Source organism: Mesocricetus auratus, unplaced genomic scaffold, assembly GCF_017639785.1.
Source record: "Mesocricetus auratus isolate SY011 unplaced genomic scaffold, BCM_Maur_2.0 Super-Scaffold_100676, whole genome shotgun sequence".
NCBI classification, from domain to species: Eukaryota; Metazoa; Chordata; class Mammalia; order Rodentia; family Cricetidae; genus Mesocricetus; species Mesocricetus auratus.
Window position 1 is genome coordinate 55369515 of NW_024429266.1, and position 26634 is coordinate 55396148.

Below are 26634 nucleotides of genomic sequence, written 5' to 3' on the forward strand. Positions count from 1 at the left end.
TTATTGTCCCATGAGTCAGCAGCTCTACACAGTGTCAGAGATGCTATCTTCCTCCTCTTTCTGGGACTGGCCTTCCCCTTGGAGCTAACAGCCTTGGAGCTTGCTGGTCCTCCCACCAACTGCAAATGCTGTTAGGCAGGACTCACTCCTGCAAACTCCACCCCAGCCCCAGCCTGCTGCTGGCACCTGGCAAATGCTCAAGAAATGCTTATAGTTTTCACTTTATTAATTTTATATGCCCAGGCCACCTGTATAATCAGATGTTATAGAGGGAAAAGGTGTGGTTTAAAGACAGGAGAGGGACAGTGAGCAATGGGTAGATCAGGGGCAGGCCCTCACTCCCTCATTGTCTTGACCTGGATATGGCCCAGGAACCTGTGCCTGCTTAGGAGGTCCTGTAGGAATGACGGTGAGAAATTAAGGCACACAGTAAGGTGTGGATAGCCCAGCGTGGATGCATGGGGAGTATTGTGTAGACACCCAGCGCACATAGCTTGGGTCTGTCATCATAGGCTTTCCGTTCAGGAAGGAAATGTCCCCAGTGGTTTGAGCATAAACCTAGTCCTTGTGTCTTATCCAGACCAGCTTTGCCACACACTGGCCCCGGGACAAAGGATGGGATGATACTTTAAAGGTGACACATGAGTGTTACAGGAATCAGGTCCACTCTGTAAATATTCACTATGTGACTCATCCTTGTAAGGTCCCCAGTCAGACAAGAAATGTTCATTCCTAGCGACTGGATGCTAACAGACAAATGATGCTTAACAGATAACCCTGGAGGGCGGTGCCCTGTCCTGCAATGGTACTTCAGTAGGGGAGTTCTCTAGGGTGCAGAACTGACTTCTGTCTCTGAAGATAAAAACAGGAGGAAACTAGCTGGGAGTTTATTGTGGCCGTACTCAGCAGAGTGTTTGTCTAGCAGGCACAATGCATGTTCAATCTCTAGCACTGCATAAAATTGAGTGTGGCAATTCACATCTGGAATCCCAGCACTTGGGAGGTAGAGAGAGGATCGGAAGTTCAAGGTTATCTTTTACTACCAAGGTCAGCCTGGAATATGTGAAAATTAAATAATATTTGCATTTATATAATCAAATAATCAAATATTTAAAAACCAGAAAAGAAATGATCTGTTTTTTTCCTGAGCCTCAAGCGTAGCATTGGAAGACAAGAACAGTGTCTGTGCTCAAAGGAGCTTGAGGTCTTGGGGCAGAGTTCACTACCCACTGAGAAACACAGTTGCAGGAGTGAACGAGGCAGCCCATCCTCCAGGGTGGTAGGCAGCTCTCTGATGTGCTAAGGTCCATGGGAAGATCCTACAGGAGATAACCCAAGGCTGAGTCTGTGTGGGGGACTGGGCTGTCACGGAAGGGGATGCTAAGCACAGGATGGGGGACCAGAGCAAGATGCTTGCCCGGCAGTGCAGCCTGGAGTGGCTAAGGGGGATGATGGGCCACACTGGAAACTGACCGAGCAGACCTGGGCTGAGACAGGGACACAGAGCAGTGGCCCGGGAGCCCTGACCACTGCTGCTATTACCTACAAGGCCACCTGTAAGGTGAGAATTGAGTTGGCCTAAGATTTGGAGAAATAGACAATTGTTCTGGGAGACTGAAGCACGAGGCCATGGTCACAGCCACTGAACTGGGGGTTTTAATAAGGTATTAATGACACTAGAGGAAGGACCAGGGTCCGGGCACCGTGAATGAGTGGCATTTAGAAAAGAGAAACAAGGCAGGGATTTCTGGCCTATGAGCTGAGTCAACAGAGCAGCCAGGGAAGAGGGGGCTACCCATAATGCCTCAGCACCTGAGGATAATATGGGTTAGTCTCTGGAGATTTTATAGGAAGCTCCAGTGTGGCCTCCACAGAGGGGCCTTTCCTACCACACTGCACAGTAGCCCCCACACACCCACCTGCAGTCTCCAGCCGCACAGGCTATCCTTGTAGCTCCGCTATCACCTGGAAGGGTCCCATTTGTTCACTGTCTGCTGAGTGCACTGAGTGCCCCAGCTTCAGAAAGAGCCACTCAGAAAAGGGGGACACACCTGGGTAAGCCAGGCGAGGGGCCCCCTGGAGGCAGCACACTGGGATCTGCTGGCTGAGGCTGGCACTGCCAGCTTGGCACTAGGGGACAGAACTCGTGTGGTGACAGGAGGTCAGACTGGAGAAAGAAGCCAGGGTCTGACAAGCGGTCTCAACATTGCTGCTGCTGCTGCTACAGACTTTATTCCTGGGCTGGGAAAGCTGTTAGTAGTTTCCAAGCAAGGGAGGTGGTTAGATTAGATACTTGATTTATAAGGGATCTAATTTGTATATTTTATATATGAACAAGCTGGTTAGGTGTGGAGGATGGACTAGAGAAGGGAGAGTCTGGGAGCAGAGAGATTGGGGAGAAGCCATGTCTGAGTGAGAGGTGACCTGGCCTGGTCTGAGGCAGGGGCATGGGTCTGAGAAGGAGTAAGGTATGAAGACCACAGAGAGGCCATGGATAAAACTAGCACAGACAAAAGGTGGGTGTCTGGGAAGACACCATGAGAGCACTTAGGAGAACATATTGTACTTATGCAAGAGTGTGTTGGCTTCTTGACTTAGCCAGAAGATGGAAAGCAAAGAAAGAGGAAAGAATGCTGACTCTCAAATGGGCACCAGACACCCCCTCCCAGTCACCCAGACTGCAGGAGTGCCCCCATCTGACAGAAGGAAACCCCAGGCTGTTTCCTCACCGGAAGCCATTAGTACATGGTGGACCTATAGTCATCCCTGCTCTCGGGTGTGCTCCATAAGGAAACTGCTCCTGGACCCTGCTCCGAACAGTTAGGGCTTTCTTCAGGTTCAGAGTCCAGGGGGTGGGGATACATGCAAAAGCAGGCAGTTCTGGGCAGCAGAAAAGACTGCTGGCAGGGTGCAGGGGTGCACAGGGCATTCTTAGGGCCTTGTGGTTGCACTCAAGAGCCCAGTCACCAACCTCTCCCAACCTAACTCATTCCCATCAGCCCATGTGAGTCACTTCCCAAACCAGGCTTCTAGCGAGGGCAGGGCAGGGTGGACCTTCAGGGAATGTGAAGATTTTCTTTAAATTCAACAATAAGTGCCACCAGAAACTGCACTGTGTATTACTTGCTCTTTATGTTTGAGATGGTGCCTCACTCTATAGCCCGGGCTGCCTTGGTGATCAAAATCAATCCTCCTGCCTCAGCCTGGTGAATGCTGGGATTGTAGGCATACAGCATCCCACCCAGCTAGATCAGGCTTTAATAGGTGATCCTCAGGGCACATGCCTGTCTTGGCCCTTGTTCTGGTCTCAGAATGGGCTAGAATCACTCTGTAAAATGCAGATAACGATCATCTTGTGTCATCTACCTACTGGGACGAGTGGCATGTGAAAGGCCCCAGTAGGCTTGATTTGCAAGTAAACACTTAGTACCAAGATATGATAAGGAGAGTGCTGGAGCCCAGCCAGGTGCCTGGGTGACTCAGTCCACCAAAGACTGGTGACTTCACTAGTAGTGACAGAGAGGTAAACTGGGAAAAACTCTTCTCTGCTGCCATCACGTGTCCATTGGGGAAATAACTGTCTAGCAGAGGTTAAACATCTTTCCCTACAGGCTTCTGAACCAATGACCAGGGGATGTGCAGAGCCTGCCCATGCCCTGTATGCGGTCACCCATGTGCTGGCAGACGCCTTCTGGCAGATGCTCTCAGTGAGGTGAGACTTTCTTGGGGTCTGGCACACCCTACATGTACCTCCTGGCTCCGACCTTTGCTTTCTGAATGTCACCTCTCCTTTTTGTCCCCTAGGGAAGTTTCTGAGTTAACAGCGTGCTCTGAGTTACTACATCAGGGGTGAAAACTAAAAATTTATTTTGCAGGTAAAGGGGCAGCCCAGGAGAGACAGCAGAAGTCAAGAAGCTGAACAGAGGCAAGGCCATTGAAAGAACAGAGAAGACTCAGCCCCCAGGGAGTGCAGAGGCGGGCTGCTTGGGGATGCCAGGCCTGGCCTCAGACTTGGGTAGATGGGGTTCCAGGGACTCAACCCCAGGTACAGCACTTGCAAGAGTCACTAAACACCAAGTCAAGGGGACAGCTCTGCTGGAACAGTTGCCCCCCTGCACAGCTGTAGAAACTGGATTTTTCTCCAGGGTTGGAGTAGAGCCCATCAGCTTTTCCCTGGCAGAAGGTATCCAACCCTGGGCTGGGTTCCTGCTCTGGCTCAGGAGGCTGATGTTGTCCAGGTACTTCCTCTTCTGAGCTTCTTGGAGGCACGGATGGAAGACCTAGAAAGACAAGAAAGATTCAACCAATACTGGCTCAACAGATTCCAAACCACAGGCCAACACACAGCAGCGGCCACAGGAGGCAAACGCCCAGCTCCCCACACACCACATCCAGACGGCGGTCACAACCACAGTGGCGTTGCCTGGAAGACAACCTGGGCTATGTATGCAGTAGTAGGCAGCTGGTGACCACATGCCGGCTGTGACACCTAGCCATATACTGGTGAGGGGCACTTAGGGGGCCCCACACAACAGGGTGAGGGCTGGCTTTCTTCTTGATAGGAGCAATCAGCTATCCTCAGGCCAAGACCTTTGGAGGGAATCCCTGTTGCCACACCCCGGCAGGTATTGCCAGCAAGAAACAGGAAAGGGGCCTGAAAGCGCATAGTTTCAACAGTTTCCTTGGCTCCCGGGGTGCATGCAATTTGAGAAATCACGGTATTGGGCAACAGTTGTTTCCTCAAAAGGACTTATGAGAGGGGAGGTATGCACCCCACTCTGAGTTCAGCCTCTGCCCCCTTACTCACTCAGCTCCCGCTGAAGCGTCCGGATGAGAGGGTACCGGCCCTGCTTGCAGAAGGAACCAGTGAAGTCATCCAAGTCCAGGGCCCAGACCATGGCCCCTCTGAGCCCCTTCTGTTTCAGGTAGCTGACCTGTGGGGCAGGGAACAGATGAGGTATTAAAGTATTACCCACTGGTTGTTACAGCCTCGGTTACCAGAGGGAACCAGGTCTCAGCTTCCTGAAAGTTCTGAAGCAAGCTTTGTCCTCACATCTTCATTTCTTAGTCACCCTCAGGGTTTACAGGGCATATACTGTGGCTGTGCACTCCCTCGGAGACACTCAGGGCTCCATGGTGCTTGTCTGTGGTGTGTGTCTGTGGGCTGATGGGAACGGTGGTGCGGACCTCTGCCTGGCCTCACTCCTTCATGGGCCCTGCCTGTTCTCAGTGGCCATCCCTCCCTGTCTGCCTACAGTTTCCTCCCTGTGTGACTACGCTCTGGGCTTTAGGGCCTGCCTCAAGCACACTTCCCCCACATGCCTTCCTCCCATCTCCTAGGACTGCATCTACTCTTTCTAGATTCCCACAGGGTACTTCACTGGCATTTCTGAAAGCCCCGCCACTGTCTGTCCCATGAGGCCTGCAGACAGACAAATGCCGTCTCTTCAGGATCTGAAGGATCTCTTCTGGGAACAGGGCCCAGGAAACACATAAAGTAACCCATACTGGGCAGGATGAAGTCAACAACACATGAATATGCACCAAATCTGGCCAACAGACTGGATAAAATCACATGTCCCACCACGTATTTCTCCTTTCTGTGTGCCTATAGAATTTGTATTTTGGTGAAATACAAATCTTGTCGAGAGGACTACTCATGTAGAGGAATCTCTCTCTCTCTCTGATATATATATCCCTCCCTCCCTTCCTCCCTCCCTCTCTCTCTCTCTCTCTCTCTCTCTCTCTATATATATATATATATATATATATATATAGTTCCATCCCTCCCCTCCCTCCCTCCCCTCCCTCCCTCCCTCTCTCTCTTAGTGTGCAGACCGTTTCTCTATGTTAGAGATTGAACCCTAGGCCTTATACATGCCAGACAAGAGCTCTAAGACCACTGAGCTTTATCCTCAGCCCCGGATTGTGCCTCTTCTTCATCAATAGGTGATAAATGTTCAAAATACGGTCACATGAAATGTTGGGGCATTTACAAGCGCACTCATCCGTGAAGATCTTAGTGCTGATGTTATTGACAGGCCTTAGATCTGTCAGAGGCGGGGCACCCCCTCCCAGTAGGGCTGGCCTCACCTTAGCTCTGAAGCTTTCAGTGTCATCAAACCCCACCCACTGATTGCCTTGGAAGACGTAGGGCACTTTCTGGTCCTTGATTCTGTGTTCTCCCTGCCAGGAGCAGACCTGCAGGGACAGAGCTGTGTGAGGGAGGAAGGGAGCACTGGTAGGTACTGAAAAACAAACCTGTCTCCACCTCAGGCTTAAACGCATCTTTTAAGACAAACGAGGCTCATTCTTGTTTATGATTATATTTCTGCTTCTGAAGGATTGGGCTTTTCCCCACCTGCAAACTTAACACAAATGGTTCTGCACTGCTGATTCCAGGAAACAACAACCATGCCTTTGTTCCAAAGTGGTTGTTATGACCACCTTGCAAGCACGTCTTCGTTTCAGAAGGTCATTATGACTAACTTGTTATGCTTAAGTTCTGCTCCTGTAACCCCACCTGACAACTCCCCCACTTGGAAACCTCCCTACTCCTGAGCTATAAAAACCTTATCGTCCCCAGGTCTAATGCTGACCTTTTTGAACCCTGCCTTGGGGGAGGCAGCCTGTGCACACAAATTAAAAAAGCTTGCTTTAATTAATTTGGCCATGATTATTTGGGTCAGTGGTCTTTCTCCTCGAATCTTTGGGATTAACAGTACCTGTCCTCTCATGCCAAGAGGAGACCAGAGATTGACAAGTTCCCATCTGAGGAAGCCTAGAGAACACAGTAGGTTCTGTGGAGTAGCCCAGAATTGTGGCTTTAGACTTAAGGATATATACAAGATGGCCAGGATAGAATGGAGTTCCCTTGGCCAGAATTCTCCATGCTTACCACCCCGACTCAGCAACTGCAGGAGTCCTCTCACCTTCTGGAGCTCCTGGCTCTCCACCACACTTAGGATAGCTAAATGCCTTCTTACCTCGAAGTAAGCCAGCATCCCTCCTATCCTAGTATAGGGGCCTGGAGCACCAGGCCCTGTGGCTGGGGCTCCAACTCTGTTATCTGATGAGGAGGCCAAGGTGAAGGAACGTCCATAGGTGGGCATGCCAAGGACCAGTTTGCTAGCAGGCATCCCCTTCTGCAGCCAGAGCTGCACAGCAGCATCCTGGTGGAGAAGGAGGACCTGGTTAATCTGTCTGTACCTCAGTTCTGCTTGCCTGAGATGGGGTTCCAGAGAGCAGGGGGGCAGAGGGGGATCTCCTCTGCTGGACCCAAGGCTCTTCATGAGCATCCTAGTCACACCCATCTTCTTTCAATTCCACCTTAGACTCTTAAACCCTATGAGAGAAGTTGCAAGGTCCAATAGCCAGATTCGGGGTTTTGGAGCCAGGCAACCATCTACCAATCACATAGTCACCAACAGTCCATTGTGTGCCACGCTCTGTCCTAGAAGCTTAGAATACATCACTGAAGGATGCAGACAGAAATTCCTGCCTCGCTCAGCAAAGTGTTTAGAATAAAACTAATACAAATAACCTTTTGAATTCAAGGGCTTAATGTGTCCATGAGCCTAGCAGATATGACATGGGAAGTTGTGAGCATTTTCTCTGTTGGCTATTATGGTCATAAGAGTCACCTGAGAACAAGATCAGGGATTGGATCTGTATGTCCAGGGTCTAACCACCCACCTTTGAACAAGACCTTTCCACAATTATATGCTACTTGGCGTGTAATCCTAGGCCTACGGTTGGAAGAGACATTTGATCTCATTATATTGAATAAGTATTGAAAGATGAAGACTGATCCTTCAGGCCTAGACTATGGCTCATTTTCCTCAAGGTGAGTCTAGGCCTCTTAGGTAAAGGACCGTTTCATAGCATTGATTCCTTTTTGTTGATCTGAAGGATTTACCTGTGATGGAACTCCAGCTTTCTGAGAGAAAAACTCAGATCCCGCCGCCAACCTGAATGGCACTTTTTAATCTATGTTTGTTTGGACAGGAGACTCTTTTGGTTGGAAGCAATCCCCAGATGCACAGTGCAGCAAGGAGAAGACCTGAGGTCAAAGGGAAAGGAATTCTTTCCCAGCCCAGACAATACCAAGCTGTGGGGCTTCATCCCCAGGCGTCAGTTGACTTCCTGTCTTTGGTCTCTCACTTGGCTGAGCTACTTAGCTTCCTCCCAGAGGAGGTGAGCAGTGAGGCATGATGTGACGTCCAGCCCACAATGTGAACTTTGTGAAAGAGTTGGGAAGGTAAGAACATCCCACTCCAGCCAACAGAGATACAGGACACCAAAAGCAAAAGGCATTCTAATTTAAGGGGCACTATGGTGGTTGTCTTAGGAAAGAGAAATGACCTGGTTATTCTTGACTTGTAGGTGTAGACTGGGCTTGTGGAAAGTGTCCAGACTTCTCAGGAGAAAGAGTTGGGCAGGAGAACACAGCTGCAGTCTAAGATCAGCCTGCCGTTTTCTGAGACTGGGGAGTTCCTCCCCGAGTGACAGTCTCGTTGTTATCAACCTTGGACAAGGGATGAGGATGTAAAACACATGGGAGCCATGTTGGCTGGAGAGTCAAGTTCCAAGGAGGCTTCCCCCTTGGTCCCCTGTGTGTCTGATGTCATTAAAGTGACTTGTTCTGTTATCTAAGATGCTGCAGAGAAGTGAGGCTGTGCCCTCAGGAGATCGGACAGAACAGTGACAAGCAAAGACAACAGTGAAACCCTGGACCCTTGGTGTCTCACTTGGTTTTCTTTTCCACTGGAGGCTTGGGGTTCAAGTGAGGCCACTGAGCAGACCCTGCTGGACAGAGGACCCATCCACCCACTGACCACTTACCACGTTGAACCCTGTGGCTGCCCCACGCTCTTCTTGTCTTTTGTAGAGGGGGCTGTTGTGTCCTGTGGTCTTTTCCCAGGAGCCATGGAAGTCATAGGCCATAAGGTTGATGAAATCCAAGCTCCTGAAGGAGGTGTAGGAGGTGGGAACATGGGTGGGAGATGAGGACTCGGGGGAGGCCTCTCTCCCTGCTCCCCTTAGAGTGTGGGTGTGGAGGCAGTGTAGGGACAGGAGCGTCACTCCTGGCTCTGTTCATGACATTCTCCATCCTGTACCCTTAGATGGTGGGGTCGGCCATCGTCTTTGGTGGCCTCCCCCTACTTACTGTCCCTTCAGCACCCTCAGGTGCTTCCTGTTCTGTGCAAGAAAGCTGGTTTGATTTTGCCATTTTGGAAGCAATCTAGCTTAGTGCATCCCAAGCTTTGTATTACATAAGTCTCCTGAGAATATCACTAAAATGTAGGTTCTTAGTCAGCAGGCTACATTTCTAACAACACACACACACACACACACACACACACACACACACACACACCCCTCTGTGTAGCTGGCTTGGAACTCACTGTGTAGAGCAGGATGTTTCAAACTCACAGGGACCCATCTGCCTCTACCTCCCCAGTGCTGGGAATAAAGGCATACACTACCACACCAGCTCCCAAGTGTCACAGGGGCTGCAGCTGCATATATCACACCGTGGGGCTAACGTGTCACCTCCCATAGTCTTGGAGATGCTTACAGGCTTTGCTCTCCCTCCCTGCCCTAAAGGTGTTCTTTCTTTAACAGTGAGTTCCTAATGGAGAAAAGAACAAACACCCCCCCACACACCTGTAAAAAAGATCTGTAATAATGGAGTAGTAGATACAGAAAATGGACTTCCCAGACACCTGGCAGCATCTAAAAGCCACATATTTTTGTTGTTGTTGTTGTTGTCTGTTTGTTTGTTTGTTTGTTTGTTTTTCAAGACAGGGTTTCTCTGTGTAGCCCTGGCTATCCTGGAACTCACTCTGTAGACCAGGCTGGCCTCAAACTCAGAGATCTGCCTGCCTCTGCCTCCCCAGTGCTGGGATTAGAGGTGTGCGCCACCACCGCTTGACTGAAAGTCATGTCTCGGAGGCAAAGATCTGCTCCATTTCCAGGAAGTTCAACTACTCTGGGCCTCCCCAGCCTTGGAGGACACGAGGTCTAAGTAGACCGCCTAAGACTCACAGAGCAATCTTGTCCACCTCATAGCCAGCATTCACGTGGTTTTGTCCAGCGGGTACAGCCGCAGTCAGAAGGAGTCGTTCCTTCCCTGAGGTCTGGGCTTCCTGCTGGAAGGCAGTGGCCAAGTCCTGCGGGAAGAATGCAGAGTGGAGCAGAGGCAGGAGCTAGCAGGGCCTTATCACCCCCCCCACACACACCTATGGGGGTTCACACTCAGGAGTCTAAAGCTTCTGGCTCTGTGGATACAGCAGCACTCAGACACTGTAGGGACACCACCCTGAGTCACTTGGCAGATTGGGTGACTCTTGTTCCACCCAGCCTTACTTGTAGCAAGGCTGTGAATCTCTCTTTGTCTCCTGCTGGGCTCCCACGGCTTCCTGGGAACTCCCAGTCAAGGTCAAGGCCATCAAAACCATGAGTGCGCAGGAACACTATGGCTGAGTTGACAAAGGTCCGTCTGTTGCTGGCTGTGGCCACCATATCTGTGAACCTGCGAAATGATGGGAGGGAGAGGCAAGGCACCAGGACAGGCTCTAAGACGGCTGCCTAGGGGCTGCTGGGATATTTGCTGACAGGTTTGGGGCCTGGTTAAGGAAAGGAACAATAAAAGTGCTTTCTAACCCCTAAAGTCAATGTCACCAGGGCTGCCCCAATCCCTTTGCAGTCCCCTGAACTGTCTCACTATTAATCAGAACTACCCCACCCCCTACTCTGCATGAGATTGGGAAAAAGGTACAGACTCCTTTGGAGCAGTTAGGGGAACAAGCAGTGACACCAACAAGGAGCTGGGAACCTGGAGACCCCCTGGGTGAGCTCCCTGGCAGGTTGAGTGAAGGACTGTGTTCTGGGACTAACCTTTGTAACTTCCAGAGATCTTCTGAATTCTGAACTGGTCCCAGGGACATCTTTCCCCCATCTTCCCTCTTGATTCTATTTTTTCTTAATTCTATTTTTATTAACTTTTAAATTAATAATGTTAATTCTTAGGTGCATGTCTCTGGGAATACCAACCTAACAACCTAAAAACCCTAACAATGTTAATAAAAAATAAATGTTATTTTGAGAAGCTGAGTCATAACATTAGATCCTCAAAAGGTCTCATTGCCCAGAAAAAAAACATTTTTTAGCTATATAAAGCTTTGGGAACTATATATTCTAGATTTTAAGGAGATTTCTAGCCTCATTAATTTCATAAATAAAAAAATGTTACAGATGTGGACAATAATTTGGCAGCCAAGCTCAACCTCACTGACAAGATAGCACTCAGAACGCACTGTGTGCTTCTGGGATCCCTGGTCCCCTCTTGCCCCACTTCAAGGAGGAGGGGACTGAGACTGCAGTGGTCAGAGCTCTCTGCTGTTTTAGACTCTGGTCTTCTGGTAACACTGGACCTGTGGCAACCTGGAACCAAGCCTGCACCGCTGCAATCCCATCCTGATGAGGGCCTCAAATCAGTGGGGAGAAGGCCCCTGGTCCTGAACCCTGCCCCTTGTCATGCTTTGGCCCGGCCTGCTTTCCCTGAGGAGGGCTCTGTCTGCCAGTGTGCCACATTCCCATCCAGAGGCTCTGCCACCCACTTGTCCATGTCCACTCACTTCTGGGTACCAAAGCTCCAGCCCCCGATGGACAATAAAGTCTTCAGCTTGGGATTCCTGAAAAGACGAGAGATGCACAAGGTTGTGTCTCACCAGCTCATAGACTGACAGGAGCTTAGGTGGGAGGAGCAGCGGGAACGGGCCTGAGCGCGCATCGAGCCCTGTGCACACGGCCTGTGCTGAGTGCACAGGGCCTGAGCACGAATCGAGCCCCGTGCACCTGGCCTGTGCTGAGTGCACAGGGCCTGAGCACGAATCGAGCCCTGTGTACGCATCGAGCCCCGTGCACCCGGCCTGTGCTGAGTCCCTGAGAGAGGCAGACTGGGAGGGAAAGGACGTGTGTGACACAGAGGACCCTGCATCTAATTGGAGCAGCACCACACAGGTGCACATGCCCTCAGAACTCAGGGAGTAAGCGACCAGGGTCCTTGGAGGGGCTCTGTAAGGTAGCTCAAGATGGACACATTTTAGAGCATGCCCAAGAAGAAGAAAATTCCTCAGAGTTGGAACCAGTTCCAAAATCCTGATCTTATTTAGATTTAAACCAGAAGAACCCTTTACAATTCTCTCACCTACCCCGATCTCTTCTATATAAGCACAGGTAAGCGGGGAGGGGGAGGGGTGCCGGTTGGTACAATGATGGGAAGGTTTCTAGATGGGGGAGGGTAATCTGTCCACCCATCACCCCCCACCCCTGACCCTTTGGCTCACATTTTCTTTAGGCCGGTCAGCTCCTGGTAGAAGAGTTTGTCATTCCTCTCTACAGAGCTGAGCTGGTAATTGTCCATTCCAGCAAATGCGTAGATGAGATGGGTACACAGGTTGGGGTCTACATCCTTGGGTAAGAATCGAGCTGACCCTGGTCGGTACTGGGCCCAGTTGGTGAAGTAGCAGACCAGTTTTGCAGCAGAGCCTGACCAGTGCAAGGGGTGGGGAGAATGTCTGTCAGAAGAGCTTCTGGGAACTGCTGGTCTCTGCCCCAGGTAGACAATGCCCCTAGGCTGAAGGCTGACTGCTAGAAAACAATGCAGCTTGCTTTCGCTTGGGCAAGCACCTCCCAGTTAGGAAAGCGTTCACATAGGTTAGCCATGGGGGCCACAGGGCACCCATCAGTAGCAGAACCCTCATTACCAAGCTCATGTCATCATGTGCAAACCAAGGTTTGTGAGCTTAGGAGCCTTCTCAGTCAGCATGGATCCTGGTCTCCTGACCCCTTGATAACCAAGGCGCTGAATCCAGGTCCCTTGGGTCAGAGCCTGCTGGCAGGCTTCCTTATCTTCTCCAGGGCCTGAAACCCCAGGCAGCCCCAGGCGGCTCCATCACAAGGCCCAAAGGGAGTTAACATGACATGTTCTTTTGCCAAAGGAAGAGAGGTGGAACCTTCAGAGCACAGCTGGGAATACTTCACAATGCCAATTAAAATGCAAATGTGTGAAATAGCAGAGAGGGGCTGTTCCAGTTACAGGCCTTGGCTCATGTTTCTTTAATCTTCCATTAAAGCAGTTTGCATTTATTTGTTATTCCTCGTAGAGAGAGCGCCTACATTTATCAATGTCATGGCTAAGGTTCTCTAAAGAGCCTGTACTATGCAGGAAAGGTAGCTTGTGTCTGGTGTCCTTATAACTTGTGAACAGCTGCAGGGGTGGCTCTGTGCCCAGTGGGCTAATGTTGGAGGGCAGCCAAGAGCCAGGACCAGGGCATCAGAGAGCAAGAATTGCAGTCTCCATCCCTGCAACAGTCAAAACAAACTCTGGGTCCATCTCCAATGGTCCTAGTGCAACTGGACTCTCTGGGGCCTCTTCCTATATAGTCTGGAATATACAAGGCAATATTTGATGCCGGAGACTTGGTGGAGTGGTGAGCTTGGTGTCTAAGCCCTGGGACTTCCTTTTGTCTCAACAGGATCTCTTTACAACCTCCCATCTCTCTCTCTCTCTCTCTCTCTCTCTCTCTCTCTCTCTCTCTCTCTCTCTCTCTCTCTCTCTCTCTCTCTCTCTCGTGTGTGTGTGTGTGTGTGTGTGTTCAGTGTCAGCAAGAAGGTGAAGGAGGGACAGGGGTATAAGGCGACTGTAAGTGAAAATTCAGTTCGTGAGGATCCCAACCCTGAGCATGTGGTCAACTCTGAAAGAGAACCTTTGTGTAGTCAGTGGCTCCGACAGAAAAAAATCCAGAAATGGAGCTTTTAGAAGGGGTGTGTGTACAAGGATTGTGGAATTCCTCATCGCAAAGTGAAGAAAGAGGAGACCAGGCTAGAAAAGACACCTCCAGGACCACACAGGAAGGAATCAGGAGGCTCGTGTAGAGCCTCAACTCACCTCTGCACATCAAATGCTACGAATACCTTTTATAGCACAGAGTCAGTATGATGGTTAGGTGAAAGCTGGCCCTCTAGCATGCCGCCCACTGCTTATATAATCCAGCTTCCTCCTCTTGAAGTGGAGACATCCGCCCACACAGTGTGTCTCATAGGATAACTCCAGAGCTCTTAGCTTGTGGGTGAGTGCTGACACAGGGTGAGCTCTGTTCAGGCAGCTTACAGACATTAATTCCTCATCCACACAGTCTTCTTACTGTGCTACACTGATGCAGTCTGGAAGCAGCTGGGGCTTCATTCAGCTTTCAGAGAAATCTCTAGCCTCACTTCCTCCCCATACACATTACTTTTATGGGCTCCTGCCTGACCCCTCGTGTGGGACCCAGAGGGGAGATGAAAACCCAGTGCTAAGCCTAGCATGCCTGGCATCTTCAGAATAAGAGCCTGAGAGGCCAGCATCCCTGTACTGCTGATGCCCAGCGAGTAGGTGGAATGGAAAGGGATCTGGGAGTCTGAGTTGCTGAAATGCCTGGGAGATCTCTTAGATCTTTCTGTTTGACAAGGGAGCCCCTTCTGACTCTCTTCGGCTCCACACCCATCAGCAAATGCAAGCACAAATGTCCTCGCTGAGCTACAGGGCTGGGACCACAGGGCTGGACTTGCCTTCCCTTACCTCTGGCCTCAGAGTCTGTAGGATAAAAAAACTTGAGCCAAGAACTATGGGAACTATGATACATGCTAGAAAGTGTGCAGTTGCTGAAGAACAACTGCAGGAGGCTGAGCTTTGAAGTCAGTTCTCCCGGTCTGGCAAGAGCCCTGTGTGTGTGCGTGCATGCATGTGTGCGTGCGTGAGTGCGTGCGTGCGTGAGTGCGTGCGTGCGTGCATGTGTGTGTGTGTGTGTGTGTGTGTGTGAAGGACAACTGCAGGAAGCTGAGCTTTGAAGTCAGTTCTCCCGGTCTGGCAAGAGCCCTGTGTGTGTGCGTGCATGCATGTGTGTGTGCGTGCGTGCACGCGCACGCGTGCGCGCACAGTGGCTGGGATGGGGGAATATAGCAGAAACAGGGATGGGCTGAAGGAGTGAGTACTGACAACAATCAGATGTCACTTACCACAAGGGGCCATCAACAGAGTCATCATACCTGATAAATCCAAGAGAAGAAGCAGAGGTCAGGATGCCATTGTCACGGCCATAGCCCCAGGCCTCTCGCACTGGCAGAGGCAGAGTTGGGCCAGGTGGCCAAGTAAAGCTGGTTTCATACGAATCAAGCTTTCTCCTTCCAGAGGAGACCAGGAGGAAACTGATCATCTCTTCACCTAGACTGGACAGCCAGGGACCTGTTTCAACCCAGGCTTCATCCCGGAAGCTGATGCAAGTTTCCATGGCTATGAGGATGCTCTAGAGTCTCGGTGGAGGCTGCTGTGGACTTAGGAGGGTTGTGGGAAAACAGCAGACGAGTGAGGTAGGCAGAGAAAACGTGCCTCTGTGGGACGAGAGGAAAACTCATCCCAGCGCTAGGGAGAGCCCACCTGCAAGGGCTGGGCAGGAGACCCCATCCTCTGACGGCCTTGGCACCTGGTCCCAAAGATTCATGATCCTGCCTTTGCCACAAGAGGCTAAGACTGTTATTAGCAGCCTAGGGCTGGCAGAATCTTTCAAAGAATTTGCTTCCACCTTTCTGATGACCTAGGATTTTCCTTTTAATCTAAAATAAAATCTGCATGAAATTTGCAAGAGACTGGTGGTTAAGGGCACTCACTGCTCTTGCAGAGGACCTGAGTTCAACTCCCAGCACCCATATCAGGTGGCTCACAACTACCTATAATCCCATTCAAGGGATTTGATGTCCTCTTCTGGCCACTGTGGGCACCTGGATCATGTGGTACACATAAACTCATGCAGGCACACACACACAATAAAATAAATTATAAATACATACTACACACATATAAAATAACATTTTATGTTGTAAGAACACCTGGTGTCCTTGGCCTCAGGTTGCTTTCTCGGAGGACAAGCAATACAGTGCTGGGGAAGGTCCCCTTTGGGTGCTGCTTCTTGGAAAAGACACATAGTACTGGGCCTCGCCGGCTGCATTTCCAGGGAAGGGCCTGTGGAAGAACTCTCCCCTTGCAACACAAGCACTCTTGGGCTAAAAAGGGTCCTCAAGCTAGGAGGCAGGGACAGGCGGAATGAACCAAAGATCTCCAGAGCCCTTTTGCTTCCTTGCACAGTATGAGGGAGTCAAAGGCCATGCAATCCTCTCCCACCCACGGTTCTGGAGGCCCAAACCTCTCTCCCTGTCCAAAACTACGCACCTGCCCAGGCCACGAGCGGCACCATGATGCTGGCTCTGACAGATGTCAGCTCCATGCACACCAGCTCCACAGATCTGACTCTGCTCTTACCCGACTGACTTGCCGCCACACAGCCCCGAGTGTTGAAATGGGTGCCGAGGGAGGAGAGACATGGCTGTGGGTGGGAAATGATGCCCGGTGGCCTGGATTGAGAAAACATGACACACTGATCTTTCACAATTCCTGCTTTTCTGGAGCGATCAAGGGGTGAAAAGTGGATACTCGTTCGCTACTGTCAAATCAGGAGGCAGAGAGAAGAAATGGGAAGGGTACACAGGCTTCCTGCTGGCCGAGCGTGACTCTGTTTTGTGTGAGTTGACAGACACCATGTGCAGCTCCAAGCCTCGCGCCTCCCAGGAGAAGACAAGGGGCTCGCAGGCCAAGGTCTAGAGCGGGTTCCCCATCTTCCACAGCCTTCTCTTGAACTTAGGTTCCTCCATCTGTAAGAAGCTATTTCGTGCGTTTTTCTTTTAAACTCTCTACATGATGCTAATTTGTTTTACCCATGACTGAGGGAATATCCATAATGATAAATAACAGTTAAGAATTCATCAATCGTCAAGACCTGTACCGTGCTAACTCCCGCGGCTCTTAAAACAGCAGGGACTTATTGTCTCCTGGCTCTGGAGTGAGCAGTGGCATGAATGTGTGGTGGGGCTGCGACTTCTCTGGAGGCTCTAGAGGACTTCCATCTTCTAGCTCTGGTGACTTGAACTATCCCATGGCCTGCAGTCCAGGCTCTCCCACACTTCTGCCACCTGGCCTGCAGTCCAGACTCCCCCAGCTGCAGACTTGCATCCTTGGAACATATCCTGCTGAGACCAGGCTCCCTGCTTCAAAGCAATAGCCTCTCCCACCTACCCCCCCCTCCATCAAGCTTCCTGCCTCAACCACTATAAGAATCCTTGTGAGAAAATAAAAACTTGCAGCTTGATCAGAGAGCCTGTCTTGCTGCCCATTCTTTGTGTCTCTTGTCCCTTTCATTCCAGGTTCCCGTGGGCTCGACCTTCGCTGTGCCCTGCTGGCCAGGGCAATCTATTTTATTTATTCTTTGAGAGTTTCATACACTGTATTTTGACTGTACTCATCACTCCCAATTTATCTCAAGTCCACCTCTGACGTAATAATTTTGTGTCTCCTCCTCCTCTTTCCCTTTCTCCTCCTCTCTATCAAGTCCATTTGTGCTGCCCGTACACTCTTAGATGTGTGACCTTCCTCTGTGACGTGGGCCCTACAAGGGGCCACATCTTTAAAGAAAATTGGCTTTGCCTCTCCCAGCAGTTACTAATTGCCCCTAGCCCCTCCCCTAGGGGTGGGACTTCCTGCCCACCTCTCCTCTCTGAGCCTTTGGAGAAGGGAGTATACCATTTAGGCCTGAATAGTCTGCAGTTACCTAGTCTCTACACATTGCCAGTTACAGGTGTCTGTGTTAATCACCACCTGCTAAAGAAAGAAACTTCTCTCAAGAGGGGAGGCATAAATCTATGGGTATAATTATAAGTTGCCTTACTACTGTCTTAGTTTGGGTTTTCATTGCTGCCAGGAGACACCATGACCACAGCAGCTCTCATATAGATATTTCCTTGAGGTGGCTCAAGTTTCAGATGTTCAGTCCATTATCACCATGACATGGCGGCATGCAGGCAGATGTGGTGCTGGAGAAATAGCTGAGAGTCCTACATCTTGTAGGCAACAGAAATAGACTGAGGCACTGGGCGATATCCTTAGCATAGGAAACCTTAAAGCCTGCACACACAGTGACATACTTCTTCCAACAAGGCCATACCTGCCCCCAAAAAGCCACACCTCCAAATAGTGCCACTCCCTATGAGATTATGGGGGCCAATTAACTCCAAGCTGCCGTAAGTACTATGTCCATTTAGTAGAATAACAGTAGTAGGTTCTCCCCTGGGACTTCTGACCTGTCTAGCCACAGGTTCTTGGCACCAACAACTGTGAAACAGACTTAGCTCAAAGTCAGTTATTCTAATGCCTCTTTTGCCGGAGTAGGCATGTCTTTCCAGGCCAGTAGTTACTGTAGGCCTGAGTTACAGTGGGGCATGACTGATGATTACTTTCCTTCTCCAGGAGCACACATAGCACCTTCAACACTGAAACTCTCCAGTTTGGAGCCTCTGGGTGAGTGTGATAGCAGCTTGATTTGTCTATGTTCTATGACTCAGGTGTGTGGTGTCTTCAGCAATAGGGCCTTGACATCAAGTTCTAGAGGGTAGCCAAGAGCATCTGGCAACTGCCTGTAATGTTTGGAGGTCTACAGGACCTCACTGCCCAACATCTCTAAAAGAGGTTATCCATTCCTGGGACTGCGATTTTTATTTTGTTTGCCTGCGGTGTCTAGTAGGGGCTTTGTCACCCTGCTGTAGGGTGGTTTGATTTAAATTTCATATGGCAGCTTCTACTGTAATAATGACAGTACTTCTGCAGTCATAAAGTCACTTCCATACGACTCTTTCAAAAGGTCTCCAGGGTGAGTTTTCCTTCCCTGTATTCCCTCCTCCTCTCTGCTCGCCACCTCCTCTCCCAATTTAACCCTTCCCTTTCTACTATCCCCCTTTAATGCTTTATGCCACTGTGCTCCAGCTCTCCTTCCTAGAAACCCCGCCCCCACCTCAGCCTTTTACTGACTTCCTGACCTCTATGGATACTCCACATGAAACCCACATATATGAGGATATATTCACAAATGGAAGAAAATGTGTTCTGTGTGTCTTTCTGGGTCTGGGTCAACTCACTCAGAATGTCTGTTTTTAGCTACACCCATTTACCTGAGAACTTTATAATTTCATTTTTCTTAACATCTGAGTAATGTTCCATTGTATGAAAGTACCACATTTTCATGATCCATTCATCAGTGATGGACATCTAACTTGTTTCTGTTTCTTGGTTACTGTGAGTCTAGCTGCAGTGAACATGGATGAGGAAGTATGTCTATAACATGTTGTAGAGTCCTTTATGTATGTGCCCAACAGTGGTATAGCTCGATCATGTGGTAAATCTATTTCTAGCTTTTTGGGGAAACTCTGCACTGTTGTCCATAGTAATTGCACCGGTTTGTACTCCCACCAGCAATGAATAAGTGTTTCCCTTCCCCATAGCCAGCATTTGTCAGCGGTTTTTGTTTTTTCTTTATAATCTTAGCCATTTTGACTGGAGTAAGAAGAAATATCAAGGTAGTTTTAATTTGTATATCCGTGATGGCAAAGGATGTTGAGAATTAAAAAAAAATATTCTGAGCTATTTGTATTTCAAGTTCTGAGAACGCTCTACTTTTTTTTTTCCAAGACAGGGTTTCTCTGTGTAGCCCTAGCTATCCTGGAATTCACTATGTAGACCAGGCTGGCATCAAACTCACAGAGCTCTGTCTACCTTTGCCTCCCAAATGCTGGGATTAAAGGCATGGGTCATCTTAAATTGGGTTGTTTTCTTGATGCTTAGTTTTTTTTTATTTCTTTGTTTAGTCTAGACACTAACCCTTGTATAACTGATCAAGATTTTTTTCACATTTTTGTAGGCTACCTCTTCACTCAAATGCTGGTGTCCTTTCTCCAGATGCCATTTATTAATTGTTGACCATATTGCCTACACTACCTGCTCAAAACGCCCTTTCCTATGCCAGTGGGATGATAAGCAGCAACAAGATGGATTCTGTTTTCTAATCCAATCTGTTAGTGTCTTTTCGTAGAGGAATTGAGACCATTATTGAAAGATGTGTATTAATTTCTGTAAGTTATTTGCTTTGGTATTTTCGCAGATCTCTCAATCTGAAGAGAATTATAAACACACTCAAGAGGTCACAGGGAACAAGTAAACAAAGCTAAGACAAGCAATCAAAAGACACCCGGGCTCACCATCTCTCTTCCGGCCCTGACATTCCCACCTCCATTTCCCTCATTCATGTCTCTTCCTCTTGTTTTGTGGCCCACTTAGTTTAACGTTGAAACTGTGCACTGGAGTCTCGTATACTCACCTGTGGATCTACATCTGAAGACAATGACTGCTCTTTGAAACAACTGCCTAAATTTCAGTATAATAAAATCTCAGGAGTCAGAAATTAAGGCAGAGACCTGATAAATGCTAGGCTGATCCACCAGCCTGGGAAGTCTCCCAGAAATCCTTTCTCCTTCCTCTCTTCCTGTCCTCTTTAGTAGACCTCCTAAGTCCTCCAAGAACTCTAAGGCTAATCCTGGTCAGTCAATTGCTGACTCTATCCTTTAATTTTATTTTTAAGATTTATTTATTCACTGTGTATACAGTGTTCTGCCTGCACACCAGGAGAGGACACCAGTTCTTAATATAGATGGTTGTGAGCCACCATGTGGTTGCTGGGAATTGAATTTAGAACCTCAGGAAGAGCAGCCAGTGCTCTTAACCTCTGGGCCATCTCTCCAGCCCCCATCCTTTAATTTAAGGTGGCTTTATTGGCACAGTGAATTGACTGACTGTATGAACACTTCTCCAGAAACAGTTCTTCCTTGAGGATCCACCAGTAGCCAATAATTCAGCAGCCTTGTAAGCCCCTCCCCTTCCTGTTTGATGACAAGCTCAGTTTTGTTGAGGCCCAGGGGAGGCAACTGCAGCTGCTAATGCAGGTATCATGGTGCATGGCTGTGCCCTGGCCAGATGACAGCATTCTATAGCCTTGTCCCTGCCTTCCGGCAGCTCCCCAACCCCGGACGCCCCTTTTGTATGTCCCTGTGTGTGCCCCTCCCCCCAGCCTTAGAGGAGTTGGAGTGAATGTTCTGGTTAGGGATGGTGTTCATCTGTGTTGACTTATGTTTATTGACAAGAGAAGCTTCTCTGATTAAGTCTGGGATTAGTTTTTTTGTTTGTTTCATTTTGTTTTGTTTTATTTCAAGACAGGATTTCTCTGTATAGCCCTGACTATCTTAGAACTCTCTCTGTAACTGGCTTTGAACTCAGAGATCCACTTGCCTTTGCCTCCTGAGTGATGGGATTAAAGGCATGACCCACCACTACCTGGCTCTGAGATTAGCTTTTATCTATGGGCATAAAGGTAACTATTTAGAAAACAGTTTAGAGCTGTGTCAACTCAGCTGCACAATGGCACTAAATTGTCCCCTAGGTCCCAAGGCTTTCTCAGCCATGGGTTTTTAACTGGAGTTATAATATCAGTAGCTCAGATCCAAACAGAGTCGTTTAGGGAGTTCCCCATGTAATTCTCTACCGGCCCTTAGTGGGTGCAGACTACCAGTGTGATGCGCAGTGTCTGGTGTGTGCATGGATTCCAGGGTCCCCAGGGACACTACAGTATCTACAGGACTTAGTGTTTGGTTCAATATGAGTAGTCTGATGGCCAAGAGGTGAGGTTTGATCACAAATGTCATTGTCACCCGTGCTGACCAGTTTTTATGTCAACATGATACAAGATGGAGTCATTTCAGAAGAGGGAACCCCATTTGGGAAAATGTCTCTAGCAGACTCACCTGTGGGCAAGCCTGTGGTAATTTTTCTTGTTGATGATTGCTGTGGGAGTGCCCAGCCCACTGTGTGCTATGCCTGACCTGGATGCTGTAAGGAAAGCAGGCTGAGCAAGCCACGAGGAGCAAGCCAGTAAGCAGCACCCCTCCCCGGACTCTGCACCATCTCCCCCTCCAGGTTCCTGCCCCGTTTGAGTTCCTTCCCTGGCCTCCTCTGGTAATGATTGTGATACGGAAGTGTAAGCTGAGGTAAGTCCTTCCCTCCTCAAGTTTCTTTTGGTCGTGCTGTTTCATCGCAGTGATAGAAACACTAATTGAGTACCTCTCGTGAGTGAGTCCCTTCGTCCCCCTGAGCTCTGCTGTCTCATCACTTCAGAGGAGTGCTGTGAAGCCATGGCATGGGAGCTGGTGTTCTTGTTGTTTTGCTTCTTTGGAAACAAGGCCTCACTTTGTAGCCAAGCCTAACCTGGAACTCCCATCTCAGGATACTCCCATCTCAACCTCTTGAGGGCTGCGCTGGCAAGAGTAGGCCACATGGCAATAACTCCTGAGGTCCACTCTCTGAGGTCATCAGAGATCTGCCACTTCTGAGACAAACTTTCTCTAAGGTCCCTCGGACATTGACCATGGTGCCTATGTGGTGCTCTGTGTTTCCACTTTTCCTGCAAAGGCACAGCTTTTGTTTGGGTGTTGCTGCCTCTGCTTGGGGTCCTGGGATTGTCAGAAGTGCCTGGACTCTGCGGCCCGGGTGGGAGGGGGGAAGCTGATGGAGGGAGGCAGGGCAGGGGGGAGAGCTTCTCTAGGAAGTTTTCTTATCCTGTCACCTCCATGACAGACTGTCTGGAAGCTTCGTGTCACCAAGAGGACCTGATAATGGTGTCTCCCAAGCATCCCAGTGTGTCCCAGGGCTGCTGCATGCGCGGTAGCCACCACTAGCATCCCAAGCTACCTTGGTTAGCACAGCTGCTCTGCTCTGTTTTGATTGTTTTCTTCTCCTTCTTGTCCTAGCTCACTTCTTCATAGGGAAGTGTATAAAACCTACTTTAGACAGCAAACAGGCTCCTCTAAATGGCTCTGCAAGAATCTGCAGCAGTTCAGGAGCTCCAAATCATGTCTCCTCAATATTAAGATTAATGTCTCCCTCTTAGGACTCCTCAGGCACCCGGTAGCACCCCACTAGAGAAGGCCTGGTCTCCAGACAAATGCCTCGAAAAATGCAAACATGTCCCCCGATTCCTCAAACTCACACCAGCCACTGGAAGTGGCTCATATCTGTAATCCCAACACTCCAAAGACTGGGGCAGGAAGTTCACACAAGTTTAAGGTGGGCCTCAACTACATAATGAGTTCAAGGCTAGCTTGAGCTACATGGTGAGACCCTGTCTTAGATAAAATCAAACAAGCAACAATCTCACATGGAACTTCATTTACATTAAAACAAGGAACAAAACCAAGTCAAAGGCTATCACTGTTACTGCTCAGAACCAGAATTTTAGTTGTTATACAAGTATTACATATTTGTATGCATGTTTACACACACACATACACACACACACACACACACACACACACACACACACACACACACACCAGGAAGCAGCTCATCTTCCAAGCAGGGACAGAAACTTCATGAACAATTCTGACTGAAAAGTAGGTAGGCTGGATGCTTCTGGGGAACTCTGGGTGGAAGGGTACTGGATAGGAGGGAGGAGAGTGACGCAGCTACTCAGCTGACTGAACAGCTCTCTCTCTCTCTCTCTCTCTCTCTCTCTCTCTCTCTCTCTCTCTCTGTGTGTGTGTGTGTGTGTGTGTGTGTGTGTGTGTGTGTGTGTGTGTGTGTGTATAGGCATGGCTTTAGAATGATCTGATGGCCAGACCTGATTCTAACAGACACGGGGAATAACAAGCCCCTGATGGAGGATGAGGGCAGGAGGCAGGAGGGAGGACCATTGCAGGTAAAGCTGGGGAGGACGGTTCCGAGGGGATAAACCAGAACACCACCCAAGGAAAAGGGTCTCAGGCTGTAGAAGAGAGATCTTTGTCACCTCTGTCGCACTCTTCACAGCTCCAGCTCTCTTGCCTTTGATTCCCTCTTAGCCCTTACACCTCACAGAGAACTCTCCTGCCTTGGTCCTCCAGTCAGTTACCTCACACAACCTTCCCCAACTTCTACCTAACTGCTTTTGTTTATAACAGCAAAGAAAGTGTTTAGACAGGAAGAATGGGGTGTCCCGGTGGACCCCCCAAGAAATTACTTTGGGACTTTGACTCCTCTGGGTCTCTCATTCCTCTCCTATGAGCTTCTCCCCAAAAAATGCAAGCACAAACACATCTAGTGTGGAACAAAAGGAACCTTCAAGACCAGTCCTGGGTCCCCACTGCAGAGCAGGCCCCTTTCTGGTTAGCAGCCATCCTAGCTGGAGAGCTGGTTAGTCCCAATCTCCCCTCCCTCTTCCTCCTGTGTAAAACGAAGGCATCCTGTCTTTTTGGTCATGCTGTAGACCAATGGACCGGTGTGAGAGGGCTTTGTGCTTGTCCAGGACCCAGCCAGGTCTCTTTGAGATGCTACAGTTATGGCGTCTGGTGTCACGCTGTCCTCTGGTGTCACACTGTCCCCCACCTGAGTCACTGCAGCTTCTCATCTCCATAGTTGGGCTGGCCACACCCAGGGCTGGGCTTGCCCTCCACATGGGTGTCAGCAGCAGGCACCCTGCACACCCACAGAACTCTTAGCTACTTTCCCTCCTTTTCTGCTTTCTGAGCAGCCGGGATGTTCTTTGAGAAACTTTGATCAAACCCTGCCTGGTCTAGCTTCTTGCTAAGATGGCTGGGTTGGTCTTCCGTGGGACTTAGAAGAAGACCAACTCCTTGACTTCATCTCTGAAAAGTTCCAAATATGCTTTCAAGGAGGCCTTCACATCTGCCTGGAGTGTCCTTCCCTGCCGTCTTCATACACGTCTCTCTATTCAGGCTTCCCTTGGCCATCCATCCATCCATCCATTCATTCACTGCTTGGCCATCCATCCATCCATCCATTCATTCATTCACTGCTTCCCACCACCAGAATGTAAGCTTTCTCTTATTTACTCAATCCCTAGTTCCTGGACATTTTTCAGTGGGTGTTTAATTCATATTTGCTGAATGAATGGATGAATGCGATCCGCTGTGATATAAGAATGTGTGTTTGAGCCCTGCCCCCAGTTTCCAGCACAGAGCTCTTATCCTTTGACATTGCCAAAGAGACACAGGCTGAGGTATAGTTTTGTTTCTGATATTTGGTCTTTGGCCTTGATTTCTGATACAGAGTTCCTAGTCACTGGGGATTTCCAGGTGACAGGACTGTTGCTTGCTTTAATAAAACATTCCTTAGTGGGCTGTTGTGTGGGGACTGATCACTGGAAAAAAACAATCCTAACTAGAAGCTTGCAATGTTCAGGTCCACCCTTCATTTCTGCGCAGGAAATTCTAATTTTCATTAAGAAGATGCAGTGAGGGACAGCGAGATGGTTCAGCAGGTAAGAGGATTGCCGCCAAGCCTGATAACCTGAGCTCGATCTCTGAAACTCACAAAGTGGAAGGAGAGACAGACGAATCCTCCAAGTTGTCCTCAAGCCTCACATGAGCACCATGGCATGCATGTCCTCCCCCCAAGTGTAATAAATAAATAAGCGGAAATGATGCTTCAACATATTGTTATGGAGGAAAAACTGTTTCCACTGGGCATACAGACTCAACAGTCCTCTACCTGCCCCTAGTCCCTGAGGTACACAATGCCATATTAGTCTACCAGGACAGAGCAAACACAGGATGTGGCTGAAATGCATGGGAGATCTTGGTGAGTGTTTGGAGGACGGAAGTGGAGTGAACAGGTGTGTGTGGCTTAGCAGATCTAAAAAGGCTGAGTCCTCGGGTTGCAAGGAGAGGTCACAGGCAGCAGGAGCACTTGATGCCAAAGCACCTGGAAAGGACGGGAGTCAGCAGAGCTTTGAAGTGGGCTAAAGGGCATGCGTGCGAGCTGTCAGATTCTGAGATTTCTACCCACGTTAAATACGAGCATGGAGCAGACAGATGCCGAAGACTTGAGAGCTGCTGGCCTATCACAGGGTGGAGGGCTGGAGGGTCCTGTGACAGATGCTGAGCCAAAGGTGAAGCCAGGGGACAAGGAAACTAAAGGGGCACCTTTACACCAGTCCACATGCTCAGACCCAACACCCACAGAATCCCAGGCAGAGGCTTGAAATCATTCATTTTAGCCCAAGAGAAGAGTTACCAAAGTTGCAAGGCTACTGAAATTCAAATGACATTTGTGAGACCCAAGTGGAGTAGCCATTTCCTGACACCCCAGTGGGGAACCTCACTCAAGCTTCCAGGTTCCATTGGATTTGGTTGCCTATGGAAGGAAAGCCAGATCACCAGATGTGTGAGCAAAAAAACCCAGAGAGAGAATAAACACGCAGAAAGAAACAACTTGGAGAAACCAGAATGGCAACTGTGAGTGATTCTGACTTTCTAACCTCAAACAAATATGGTCTACTCTGGGGAGGGGGGGGTCCCTGAAAGCATCAGTGAAATGGTCTGCAAAGAGGCAAAAAGGAAAACTCAGCTCAGGTGGACTTAGTAGCCAGGCTGGATCAAATGGCTGGAGTCTGATGCCAGGTGATTTAGTGTAAGCGTATTTAAACAATTTGGGAGGTTTCCTGATGTAATACAATCCCCTGTGCACAAGGAGGCATAATTACATCGAAACTCAACTCAAAGTACATGTCACTTCTTCCAAGAAGAAGGGTTCTAGAGATAGGCTCTTGTACTAACTTAAGGGCCAAGGGAAAGATCTGGCATGGCCTCGATCATACAGACAGCATA

At 49.3% G+C, this 26634-nt stretch overlaps 1 protein-coding gene across 2 annotated transcripts; it reads right to left on the reverse strand.

The window, feature by feature from the left end:
* Positions 1-3843: 3843 nt before the first annotated feature.
* Chit1 (chitinase 1) lies at positions 3844-16412 on the reverse strand. Of its 2 annotated transcripts, none has more exons than XM_021229132.2 (11): positions 16274-16412; positions 15067-15096; positions 12354-12555; positions 11643-11699; positions 10372-10537; positions 10051-10175; positions 8845-8968; positions 6987-7172; positions 6094-6201; positions 5188-5193; positions 3844-4166 (listed from the first exon to the last, which is right to left on the reverse strand). In XM_021229132.2, the coding sequence occupies exons 1-11, from the start codon at positions 16326-16328 to the stop codon at positions 3954-3956; spliced, it is 1272 nt and encodes a 423-aa protein (XP_021084791.1). In that variant the 5' UTR covers positions 16329-16412; the 3' UTR covers positions 3844-3953. The 2 variants fall into 2 exon arrangements, with proteins under 2 accessions (XP_021084791.1, XP_005073428.2); XM_005073371.4 differs by lacking the exon at positions 5188-5193 and adding an exon at positions 4808-4934 and having other exon boundaries at positions 3844-4280; positions 16274-16410.
* Positions 16413-26634: the final 10222 nt, after the last annotated feature.